Below are 13,534 nucleotides of genomic sequence, written 5' to 3' on the forward strand. Positions count from 1 at the left end.
GGGCTGGGAGTAATACAAGTTGAGGTGGAAAATGGTATTAATACACAATTTCAAGCAGTCATTTTTACAAAAAAATTTAATTAGTCATTTTCTTTGAGACTTCATTTTTAATTTTAATTTTCTGCTGTTGGAAGATTTGACAGAAGGAGATGGAATAACCAACTTATTTCCTTCCTGGAACAAAGGGGCACTTTAGGTGTTGATTATAAATAAATTGTGGTTTTGTTGAAAGAAAGCTTTGACGATGTCTGTATCTGAAAGATGGAGATACCTATTTGAACAGGTTTGTTGTGAGGCTTAAATGGATGTGAGAACTCTTGAATCTGAAAAAAACTCTGTGTTAGTTGTTGCCACTTTCACTCAGCCTGTCTCTACTAGTAAGGGCAAGACTTAAAAACTACATGACCATGCCTGGAAGGGGACAAACAAATTTCCTCATCAGGTTGTACATTTTACTGGTCTGCACACATTTTCTTTTTCTGATTTATCAACCATTTAAATTAAGATATGTTAACTTTTTATGCTGTGCTTGAAAACGGTGTCCATTTCAAGGAAAAACAAATTTTAATGTCACTTTTTCCCATTGATTTAAAAATTGTAGTTCTTCATGCAGTAGTATACAGAATAACTTAGGCAGGATTTTAAAAGCAACCAGTGCCTGACCCTGTCCTCAGGGTTTCTGATTTAACAGGTCTGGTGTAGGGCTCTCTGGTGATTTCATTGTACATCCTGGATTGAGACCCCCTGTCTTAGCCTGTTGACATTTGTGAGAGGTGTGATCAGAGATGTTGCAAATATGAAATTTCATAGACCTTTCCCTGTAAGAACAGTAACTTATAATTGAATTCATGGTGATGGGACATGAGGTGACCTGTTTAGTGACTCACTCTGACTTCATACTTGCTTTAGTAAACCCAAGCCTCCACTGTACTGAATTTCCAACTAGACTTGTTTTGAAAAGGAATAACAATGAAAAACATACTTTTTGTAATGTGAGCAGTTGTTGTGTATTTGTGGGTTTTTTTAGCTCCAACCTGCAATCTAAGAAGAAAGACCACATTTGATCCCCCATTTTAGCGTGTGAAATATAGTGAAACTGAGATGTGTAGGTAATGAAACTGAGCCGTGAATATCAGCTTGGTCTCTTATTTCCAACTTAAAACACCATACTTGGTGTTTTAAGCTTGGATTGAGGATTAATTTAAAAGCATTTAAAGATTCTCTCTTTCCTTTCTACCAGCATTTGTGGCTTAAATTTTGCTTCAGGATAAGCAAATGTTTTGTTTGGCGGAATGGATTTTATTCTAGGGGGAATATGTGCAGTTCATGAAGGAAGGAAAATTTTAGAAGTATTCCAATGTTTTCTATGTCATCTTAGGAGGAGATCTTAATATATTAAGAGCGTTCATGACTAAAAAACGTTTCCAGTCTGTGGTATTTTTTGCCCAAAGGTTTTAAAGTTCTATTTAAAGTAGTGGTACCCTAAGTAAGGGAGAATGCAATTTCCAGAAATCCTCAAGTTACCATAGCAAGTTGGATTTGCAGTTTTGTTGCTGTAAAATAGAACAGTAAGTTTTTATGTTATTGAGTAAATTCCTTGTTAGTTTTAAGCCAAAATACTCACATAGGACTATTTCTGTCTTACTCTGTTAGGTGTAAAGATTTCTCTCTGTGTTACTGGAATCCCTATTGGATGCTGCCCTCTGATGTTTGTGGAATGAACTGCTTTTGGGAAGCGGCTTTTAGGTAGGCACTTAATATTTAATTGGTAGATCAGTGTAGGTAAGATTAGATAGTAGCTAATAAATTTTTGAATGTAATAAAAATGTGGTCATATGGTCATAAAAATGTTTCTTTTCCTGTAATATTATTATACAAGTAAATAATTTGTTTTCTGATTGGGTTTTCTATTCTTTTTCCCACTTTGAAGTAGTTATGACTAATTTTTTAATACATACTGTGTATAAAATGCTCTAAAAAATTTTAAAGATGTTACTAAGATAAACCATTGTTCTTAAGACAATTTATGATCTAATTTTAGGTAACAGGTGATGAAGTGGTAACCGGATAATAAAGGTAGATTTCCACTGACATTTACAGACATATAGCATTTATCTAACTTAAAGCTGGTATACTGAAAAAACACTTTGTAGGTAGATGGAGACAACTGGGGAAGGATTATATTGGTTATGAGCAGAGGGTTGAATATTGGGGAATGGGAGGATAAAGATAAGTGTTTAATGAAGGAGCAAATGATATGACATTGTTTATTGGCCCTTTTTTAAAGTTTTTGACTAGTGCAGCTTTGTTCACGTCTCTGGATAATGAAGACATTGGATTGGCTGACTCTCAGGTCCCTTCCTGCTCTAACCTTCAACGAAGGGAACAAGTATTGGTAGGAATGGGATATCAGACTCTCTGAGATAGTAGCAGGGGAGAGTGAGGCCGTAGCCTGAAGTGCCCTTCCCGAGAATAAAATTTCTTTATGATTCATTTGAATTTTAATTCTACTCCTTCCATTTGCCAGGCACAGTGCTAGGTGCTAAGAATCGGACTGAGTCTGGTTAACATGGCCCCATCCTTCTGAAGCTTACATTCTGATGGGAGCTTCACACTAGTCAACCTGAGACTATAATAGAGGGTGACAGGTTATAGCCATGAAGATGGGAGAAGCAGGTGGGATGAGGTGGGGTCATCTTAAGGCATCAGGGAAGGCGTTTTCAAGGGAGTGACTACACGATGAACAGGAAATTAGCCAGGCTTAAGGACAAGAGGTGACATATTCCAGGTGGGAAGAACTGCATTCTTAATAAATATTAGTAGTGTGTATTTTTAAATGCTTGTATTCCCAATACATTATACATCCCATGAACAACTGGGAAGGAATCATTGAAATTACATATTTTAATTGTATCTCATTGCTATGGAAAAGATTGGATGATTGAAATTCTAATATGGGTCAGTCGAGTCAGATTATGTAAACTTTTAAAAGCTAACTTTTTAAAGATAATCTTACCATTCAGCTTGTTCATAATTTTGGAGAATAGGAGCTCCATATTTTTCATCCTTTAAAGAGTTTGCTAGTGAATAGAGTAATGACAAGCACCACTTAGCTATCTCCGACCTGACATAAATCTACTCACTCTGGGAGCTGGGTAAGGTTGAAAGCCCCTGTATACTCGGATTTATACAACCCAGGCCCTTTCGTAAGTTACGGCATGAGTAATGATCTTCCTACCTCCTCTACTGCGGAAGTGGCCCAGGGAAGTTGACCTAGTCTGAATCCTGGAGCCTCTGCTTAGTACTCCTTTTCTTTGAGTCTCTCCAACTCACTATTTTCCCAAAGCTCCCAAGTATTCCCTGGAAGGAATTACATGTGGATAGATGCATGATATTGTAAACCCTTGTGCTTTTTTACTCTCCTAAATTTGAGATTTTAAAGGTTATACTCTCTGCCTGTAATATTACATCCATAGTATAACACCTCAGCCCGCCACCTGACTAAAACCCCGCTCTCACTGAAGTCACCTCTGACCTCGGAATTGTTCTTTGAGCCCTAACGTGCTTTCTTGTTACCACTTCCTCTTGCTTCCTTTCGACTCTGTCTGTCTCTGGCTCTTGTCGTCTCAGGTTTCGTTCCCGCTGCCTCTGGACTCCTCTCTAGTCCTAACTCCTTAGGACTCTGCTCCCTGGATAGGCGCAGGATTGCCTGTTTAACCGATATCTTCATTCCAGAGCTGTTTTCTGAGCTCCCGGACTGCGTTTCCAGCTGCACGGTGGTGATTTTCGCCTTGCTGACTTGGTCTGGCTCCTCACACCTCCCCTCATCTGGGTTTCGTGTCTTGGCTCATGATGGACTTCCCACACGTCGGTCAGTCTGCAGTGACTTTTCCTGCCCGTCTCCTTTCATGCTGTTGCTCCTGCCGGCCTCTTCCTTTCTGTCCCTTAACTACCATGGAATCACTTCTTATCCCGCCACTGTGACCTCCCTTCCGTGCCCACCGCTTCTCCCTTCTCTGTATCCTCCTAGTTACTGTACCTGCTGCATCTGTTGTGGTTGTGAACCACCCACTTCTGGAGTGTTGACTTCGCAGACGGACACCACGTGGTGTTCATTATTTAAGCCCCATTATTTGGCAAGGTGCTTGGCAACCAGTAAATGACTAGTAATTTTCCCCAGCAGTTTCAGACTAGGTTAGATGTTTGTGTAGTGAGCCCAGTCAGCAACCTTGATTGTTTTCTATTTAAGCAATTACCATGCTTTCTGATTAAATCTTTTAAAAATCCGTCTTTTCACAACAGCTGTAAATTGTGTGAGGTTAGGATTGTGGCTCTCTTGTTTATCCCCAGTGTCTAGCAGGTGAAAGGAGTTCAAATATTCATTAAAAAGAATGGATATCACTTATGTTCTAAAAATTATACAGATTTAAGCCTGTACCAGCATTGTGTGAGTGTACTGGTGTCACCATAACCTTAACATTCATTATTGGGAGTTATAATTTTACCACTTATTAGAGTAAAATGATAGCTTATTATTGATTTATATTCATTGATTATTTCTTGAATATATTTCTGCATTTATTTGGCTTTTTAAATTTTTGTTTGTATTTTCTGTATTGATATTTACCTCTTGAGCTTTTAATGCTTATTTTATGAACTCTTAGAATAATATGTTCTACCTTTGCCATTGATTACAAATATTTTCCTTATTTGTTTCATTTTTTAATTGTAGTTTTCTTTTCATTATGTAGTCTCTTAATTTTAATCTTATTATGTGACTTGAGCTTTTAAAATGTTTAATCTTTCTCTCTATGATGGGAATTGATTTTCAGTTCATAGTCTGTGTATTTGCTACCTGAACTGTTATCTTGAGTGGTCCCATGCTAGTTTTAAGAGGTATATTTTTACAGACTCTTTTAAATTATATTTTAACAATTAATACTTACAAAATGTTGAATTTTTAGATTTTTTTAATGCTTTGCATAAAACCTTGCAAAGTTTTTTTTAAGTATTGTATTTTGCCCCAAAGTGATTTATATACAACCTTTAAAGTAGTTTTACCTTAGTATGTTAATTCACCACAACTCTTTTTTTTATAGTAAGAGGAAAAACTTTTTTTTAAGAGCTACACATTAAGGAAATTATCATTAGTGTTTCTGAATATAGTTTTCCAATTTTGTTCAACTGCAAGTTTTTAAAGATAAGTTCATGGCAGTTATTTTTTAGTTTGGGGAGATTGTTATCAGAGATTTAATCTGTTTACTTTGAATCTGTGTACTTAATTATAATGCTAATTCCTAGTCTAAATATTGTTACATGTTTTCTTTTATAGAGAAAACACTAATTTAATTATAGGCTAGAAGAACACACTGGAAGCTTTTGATGCTAAATTTTGATTTAAAAATTTTTAATTTTGATTAAAATTTTTAATGTTTAAATTTTGATGCTGTCTAAAAAAAGAAAAATTATTATTCCTTTATAGCGGAAATGTTACTTAAAATAAGTCTATTCTTAAGGCTTGTAAGTCTGTTTACAGTATTTGTATTAGAATTTTCATCTAAAACATTGTGTTAACTTTTTTTTCTGGATTCCTCCTCTCAGCTTTTTACTTTGATAAGTTTTCAAATCTCCAGAGGTTATAAAAATAGCACAGTGAGCCACTACATACCTGTCACTAGATATTTACCTATTAGTAACATTTTGCCACTTTTTGGCTGAACTGTTTGAGCAACAGCCTAAATATTCAGCATGTATTGCCTAAGAACAGGATATTCTCCAGTACCAACATAACAAAATTGGCACTTTCAAGTTACTTAACACTGACAGAATGTTATATTTATATATATTCATATTTCCTTATTTTCCTATTAATGAACTTTGTATTTTTTCTTCCCCATTCATAACCCAGTCAAGGAACAATTGCATTCAGTTATTAGATCTGTTTAGTCTTCTTTTTTCTAGAACAATTCCCAGACATTTTTTTGAGGGGGGCACAGGGCAGGGAGGCATGGTGGTTGGTGTCTTTCTTTCATGACATGATATTTTTGTTTTGTTTTGTTTTGCAGAATGTTCCTTTATTTGGATTTGCCTGTCTCCTTAGGATTAGATTCAGGATCTTTGGCAGGAATACTGCGCAGGAGATCTTGTGCTCTTTGGGCGTTCTATGGGGAGGCATGTGGTGGCAGACAGTTAACATGGTTGGTTGTTTGATCCCCTGGTTAAGGTGGTGGTGTCACATTTCTACACCGTAACAGTATCTTTATCCCCTTTGTAATGTGTGGGGATAATACCTTGATACTCTGTGGTTTTAGCATCCATTAATTATTCTTGTTCAAATCATCTATTGCAATGGTGAATGCAAAATAGTGTTTTTTGTAATTCTGTCATTCCTTCTACATTTATTGGTTGGTATTCATCTTTAAAGGAGGGTTCCCCCGCCGCCTTACTCTTTATTTAGTATCATTTTGGACTCACTGATTCAGTTTTTTAATAGAATGTGTTACCATTCATTGCTGTCACAATTCTAGTCTGTGCTCAGGCTATGCCAGATTTAGTCATGGGGACCCTCAGGTGTTACCTTTGAATTATCTGAAGCATTTCTTCTAATCATATATCTGTAGAAAAGTAGGTATGACTTTAAAATGTCCTTTTTGGATAACATTTCTTTAAATCCACAGGGACTTTCTCTTATTCACAGTGTGATTAATGTATAGCATATTTTTGTAGATCCTGACAATATTAACACCATTCAGTTGGGACCAAAATTACTTGCATGGCTACTTCCCTACAACTTCTTCGAAGGTTTTAGTTATCCCTTCCTCTAGTGTAAAAGCTTACTTTAGATTTCTTCCAGTTGCAGTTACTTCCTGTTCCTGGGTCTAGGGACAGGGTCGTGAGCAGAGACATCTTTAAAATATGTTTTGTCTTGTCAGTTTAGCTGTTGGAGTCTGTACTGTATATAATGCTTTTGCTAAAAAGGGACACATAACAGAAAAACAAATGCAATATAGTTGACAGTACTACTACTTTCATAGAAGTTGGTGGAAGGAGTGCTAGCAGTGTGATTAGGACAAGCCTTTCTGCAGTGCCTGAGAGCAGGAGTCCCTGGGACTGACCTTCAAAGGACTTTTTTTTCCTTGAAGAACATTTGACTTACTTCTCTTGAGAAGGTTTATTATACTTCTGTATGTAGAGAGTTCTGTGCCAAACAGCACATGACTGTTACGGCTCACTCTTTAAATCTCTAGGCTTTTAGCTTTAGGGCAGGATCTAGTTATGGCCAGTTAAGCAATCTGAGCCCATTATAGATTCTCAAATCTTGGTGCTTTAATGAGGGTCTTTATACCCTCATGAGGAACAGGACCTGGAGACATTTATCAGAAAGCTGAGACAATGGAGAGCTCTGTGAGATTGTTGTGTGTCTTGATTGCCTTCTCTTTTACTTGTGTCATTGTGGCTTCCACTGCTTTGAGGTGAACTGGGTTCATGTCCCCTCGTTTAGGTAGGGAAAGTGTAGATAGTCTCCTCTCTGATAGGGTCCCAATGTTATAAACTGAGGGGCTCAACAGAAACGAGGGGAATGGATAGAGGGTGCAGACAAGGAAGCAGGCACTGCTTCTTTCTAATTCCTGTCAGTGGAAAAAGAACAGAGCTTTCAAAAGACCCAAGCTTATGCTGTACCTTATGAGTGAAAGAGGTAGCACAGCAGGTGAGTGGTGAAAGGCTAAACTCTGGTAACCCTGTAACAGAAGATGCTTGGATAGCTGGGTAGCCATGTGCAAAATTATGCAGTTGTCCCCTCCTCAAACCACTCATAAAAACCAGTTCCTGGTAGATTGATCTAAATTTTAAAGGCAAAGTATGTACCTGATATTATATCTTAATTTAATGATAATCTTAATAACTTGATGAAGAATGAAATATCACCACCGCTTCTTGAATAGTAAATATTCCCCTTCCAAGAATACCACTTTTTATGTGACTTCTCCATTTAATACCATTAACAAAGTGGTGTGATAATGTTTAACTTCATGAATTATCCAGGGAAGGTTTCTTTTTCTTAAAAGCAGTTGTTGTTGTTGTTTGTTTTTAAAGAACCTCATCTTTAGAATAATTGGCCCATTATTCTGAATAAAGGGTAGGTTATCAAGATATTGGGTTTCAGCCTCCCAGTTGAGGAATCAGGGAAGGAAATGACTCCTGTGTTTTCTAGGAGATAAGTATTCATGCTGAAGAGCCTTTCTGCTCCTCTGCTGAAGGCTGACAGTTACCAGTAATTGTGTAGGTAAGAGATGTCCCATGTAAGAGAAGTGAACCCATTTTCAGGCCTCAGGAACTCAGACCAGAAAAGCATTAGTTTCAACTGCTGTCTTAAATGTCTCTGGGCCCTTGGCAAACAAGCTTGTTAATATGACTGAATAGATCCATAGTAAAAGCAGGAGCACGTTATATATATTCAGACTTAATTTTTTATCCTATGAATGATAAATAATTCCAAATGTTTAAACATTAAGTTGTATGAATTTGATATTCAGGTGTGTTTTATGTAGTCAATTGTTTGTATTTAATGTTATTTAGCATCATTTTCTGTTTTCTCATATCCTGGTCAGTTGAGGGACTACCCATGAGCAAGACCAAGATTTTCCTCAGGAAACAGTTCTGGGTCCACTCTGACACATGGACACATGAATACTCAAGATTCCAAAGTCCTGTGCTAAGGAACATAACTACGATAATTTTAGCTTATAAATTTAAGAAAAATGATTAATCACCCATCCCTGCTACTACAAAATCTCCGTAATGGATACATACAACTATTAACGTTAAACAGTATTATTTCTAATCCCCTTATACATTTTACAGCAAGGATCTCTGTAACTAAAAATTGAGTTAAAGTCAAATATGTATGTTTTTCGTTTTGGAATGTTTGTACTTCATAATACTTTAATGTGCTACTAGTTTGTTTTATGTTGTCTTCTACTCCTACATACCTTTCGCTGTCAGTTCCAAAAAGATTATTTTGTGTCCTAATTACAGATGAGGTCTTTATTTCATACTGTGAATGTTAATTGTTTAGTAACAATGCAGTCACACATAAGTAGTTCTGTTCCTAGTATGATGGTGGAGTGTTACTGGTTCAGTGGCAAGGTGCTTGCACTGCCGCTCTGTGTTACAGGTAGGGTCTGACATAGCCTAGGCTGATCACTGGGGTTCAGGAATCTTTCCTTCCTTCCAAAATGATGTGCTACTAGCGTTTGACTAGTATTTTTAGACCACCTCAGACATTTTTACTTCTCACTGATTACTTGGTAAGTGGGACTGCACAGTAAAAAAAAAAAAAAAACTTATGTGAAGGAAACTTCTTGTAATCAGCATGGTTGAAGATTGGATATAATACTGAAATATGTGTGGGTGAATTTATATCTGGATTTGCTTCACAGTGATCTGTTGGTTAGTGGAAGGGGCTGTGGGGAGGGGTTTTAGAGGAAATAAGAATACCTTTGAATGGATAATTGTTGCAGCTGAGAGATGGGTACATGGAGATTTACTGTTGTATTGTCTCTACTTTGGTGTGTTTGAGATTTTTTTTTTTTTTAAGTAAAATAGTTAAAAATTAAATGGAAGACCTTCAAATCAGTGCTGCTCCCTTTCTTAAGTGGGGGTTTCCTTGAGAGAATTAAGCCCTAATGTCCTACAGCATCCAGAGTGAGTAGTGAATTAACTTCTCTCCCGTGCATCCAGAATGATGCTAGTTATGTACCATTCTCGGGGGAATGCGGAAGTGGTCATTTTTTGTGTTTTGTGGTTCCTGGTGAGGAACATTAGCTGAGAAAGGCTGGTTGAGGGTATAGATATATATATGATTGATTCAACATTGTACTGTTTTGTAATTTGATGTGTGTTTGCTTTTTAAATAGAAGGTTCAAACTTCAGTTTGTTTTTTGTTTTTTTTTTTTCAATTGAACTATAGTTGATTTACAGTGTTGTGCTGGTTTCTCTTGTACAGCAAAGTGATTCAGTTATATATATATATTCTCTTTCATATTCTTTTTCATTATGGTTTATTACAGGATATTGACTATAGTTCCCTCTGCTGTACAGTAGGACCTTGTTGTTCAAACTTCAATCTTTGAACAGTCAGAATACCATGTTGTTAACATGTTACCCTGTACTAACACTGTTGGAAAATGTGGTTTTCTTTTCTATCAGGTATAGTCTGAAAATGCAGCCCGTTGAGAGAGTGCACCTAGCCGTAGTTGCCTGTGGGGAAAGACTGGAAGAAACTCTAACCATGTTGAAGTCAGCACTTATCTTCAGCATCAAACCTCTTCAGTTCCATATTTTTGCTGAAGATCAACTGCATGATAGTTTTAAAGGCATAGTAAGTATTTGAGACATAGTCAAGCCTGTATAGTTGAATATTTAATGGTATATATAGTAAAATGTTGTTGAACAAAAGTATGTATTCTGCAGCTCTGCCCTCTAAGAGTGGGGACTGTTCCCTGCTGCCACTTCCATCTGCGCTTCCAGATCTAGGGTGTAAGAGGAAGACTTGTTTTTGAAAAGGAGTTAGGCTACTTAGAGTCCTTTGCCAAGCATGGAGGTTTTATTTTACTGACTATAGTTCCAGGATGTTTTGACTGAGAAGTCCTACTTCTTAATTGTGTTCCCATCCTCGGCTTGAGAGTGCCTCAATCAGAGTGTGCACAAAGGTTTTAATTCTGTTTTGAGTGGAGGGAACTCTTAATCGACAATATGGAGGGAAGTAGCTTCTTGCTCTGGTAAGAAAGTTTCTTATTTTGGTTTTGTATTAGTTACAGTCAGTGTGGCTGTAACGGCAGAAAACCCAAAGTAACAGTGGCTTAAACAAGATAGAAGTTTATTTCTCTCTTATATAAAAGTAGGCAGTCTGTGGTATATGGCAGCGCCATGTCTTCAGGGATTCTGTTTTTTTCTCTCTTGTGGCTGAGCCATCTTTAACATAAAGCTTCTACCTCATGATCCAAGATGGCTACTCAAGCTCCAGCCATCACACTCATATTCTAGCCAACATGAGGGAGGAAGGAGTGAAGAAGGGGGTTCTCCTCCTCCTTTCTAAGGAAACTTCCTAGAAGTTGCACATGACATTCCTGCCAGTATCTCATTGGTCTCAACTTAGTCATGTGATCATATCTAGTTGTTTGTGTGGGTTGACAATATCCCCTTTTAATCAGGACCGCCACATAACCGTAACAAAAAAAATTATTTCTATGCAAGAAGAGGAGAACAGATAAATATAGGAGGGAGAACATATACGAAGAAGAAAATTCACCTGAAATCTCATTACCTTGTGTTCTGAGATGGTGGTGAAGATGATAATGATTATCCCCCACACCATCTCTGTCTATCTCTCTATCTACACTCAATTAAGCTTTCAAACTGATTTGGATTTTTTTGCTTGATCTATGTAGGAAAAACGTATTCAATGTTTTTTCAGGTTAAATTAGTTCATTTTGCATATTAAGTGAAAAACACTACTTGTGACCTCAAGTCTTTTAGTTTTCTGCTAAAACCTTTGATTCCAAGAGGCATAGAGCTTTACTTACTGTTTTACAAGGAATGAAATTAGAACATTGTCTAACACCATACACAAAGATAAACTCAAAATGGATTAAAGACCTAAATGTAAGACCAGAAACCATAAAATTCCTAGAAGAAATCATAGGCAAAACACTCTTTGACATAAATCATAGCACTGTTTTTTTGGATCTGTCTCCTAAAGCGCAAAGGAAATAAAAGTAAAAATAAACAAATGGGACCTAATTAAACTTAAAAGCTTTTGCACAGCGAAGGAAACCATTGACAAAATGAAAAGACAACCTACTGAATGAGAGAAATATTTGCAAATGATGTGACTAATAAGGGTTAATATCCAAAATACATAAACAGCTCATACAACTCACCATCAAAAACAACAAACAACCTGATTAAAAAATGGGCAGAAGAACTGAATAGACGGTTCTCCAAAGAGGACATGCAGATGGACAACAAGCACGTGAAGAGATGCTCAACGTTGCTCATTAATCATCAGGGAAATGCAAATCAAAGCCACAGTGAGATCTCACCTCCCACCGGTCATAATGGCTCTCTGTCATCACAAAGACCACAAAGAAGAAATATTAGGATGTGGAGAAAAGGGAATCCTCATATGCTGTTGGTGGGCATGTAAATTGGTGCAGACACTGTCGAAAACAGTATGGAGGTTTCTCAAAAAATTAAAAATAGAACTACCATGTGACTCAGCAATCCACTCCTGGGGATATATTTGAAAAAAATAAAAACACTCATTAGAAAAGATACATGCACCCCAATGTTCATAGCAGCATTGTTTACAATTGCTAAGATATGGAAGCAACCTAAGTGTCCATCAACAGATGAATGGATAAACAAGAGGTGGTGTATATATATACACACACACACAATGGAATACTACTCAGCCATAAAAAAGAATGAAAATTTTGCCATTTGCAGCAACATGGATGGACTTGGAGGGCATTGTGCTAAGTGAAAGAAGTCAGATGGAGGAAAAAAAAATACTGTGTAATATCACTTATATGTGGATTCTACAAATTACAACAAACTAGTGAATATAACAAAAAAGAAACAGACTCACAGTTAACAGAGAACAAACTAGTGGTTACCAGTGGGGAGAGGGAAAGGAGGAGGGGCAATATAGGGGTAGGAGATTAAGAAGTACAAACTATTATGTATAAAATAAGCTACAGGATATATTTTACATCACAGTGTATCCTGTATATAGTGTGGGAATGTAACCAATATTTTATAATAGCTATAAATGGAGTGTAACCTTTAAAAATTGTGTACCTGTACCTTACACCTGTAACGTATATAATATTGTACTTCAATTAAAAAAACACCCAGAAGAGAAGCTTTACTTACTGTTTTAAAATATTTCTAGTCTCTGTACTTGTGATGTGTGCTTTTGTGATCTTAATCTTATTATCTGGATTGTTTCCTAAAATATTAACTGAGGAATTAATCTCGTCCTAACAGTTCAGAGAATAGTAAGAGATTGCTACGAACTGTGGAAACCTTTGAAAATGTAATATAAAAGTAAAATAAATTTATTGCTTCATCTTATATGCGGCTTCTGTGTTGTCTTCAAATCTGGCTGAGTTATTGCTTGTATGATATATACTATATTTTTAAACTTAGTTTTTCTTTAACTATCATGGTTAACTCTGAGACTGTTTGGTTTTGCTTTTGATGAAGGAGAATCAAATATTTGTGGAATGTGCTTTTACTGCAGAAAAGATGATTAGATATTAGAATTTCAAAAATGACTAAGATTTCATTTTGAAGTTGGTATTGAAAGGATCTTCTTTTAAAATTATTTATTTATTTATTTACTTATTTTTACCTCTGTCGGGTCTTAGTTGCAGCACATGGGATCTTTCTTTATGGCGCCTGGGCTCTTCGTTGCAGCGTGTGGTCTCCAGTTACGGCACGCAGGCTCGAGAGTGCGTGGGCTCTG

At 36.6% G+C, this 13,534-nt stretch overlaps 1 protein-coding gene across 3 annotated transcripts in view; it reads left to right on the forward strand.

Annotated features, from left to right (window-relative positions):
- The window catches only part of GXYLT1 (glucoside xylosyltransferase 1), a 55,364-nt gene that overhangs the window by 11,604 nt on the left and 30,226 nt on the right, over nucleotides 1-13,534 (forward strand). For 2 of the 3 annotated variants that reach the window (XM_061205272.1, XM_061205271.1), the window contains exons 2-3: nucleotides 1,654-1,746; nucleotides 10,210-10,381. In XM_061205272.1, the coding sequence (XP_061061255.1) occupies nucleotides 1,654-1,746; nucleotides 10,210-10,381 (265 nt within the window). The remainder of the gene's footprint in view (nucleotides 1-1,653; nucleotides 1,747-10,209; nucleotides 10,382-13,534) is intronic. The other variant, XM_061205273.1, reaches the window with a different exon arrangement.

The sequence above is a fragment of the Eubalaena glacialis genome, chromosome 11 (genome assembly GCF_028564815.1).
Source record: "Eubalaena glacialis isolate mEubGla1 chromosome 11, mEubGla1.1.hap2.+ XY, whole genome shotgun sequence".
In the NCBI taxonomy this organism is placed as follows: domain Eukaryota; kingdom Metazoa; phylum Chordata; class Mammalia; order Artiodactyla; family Balaenidae; genus Eubalaena; species Eubalaena glacialis.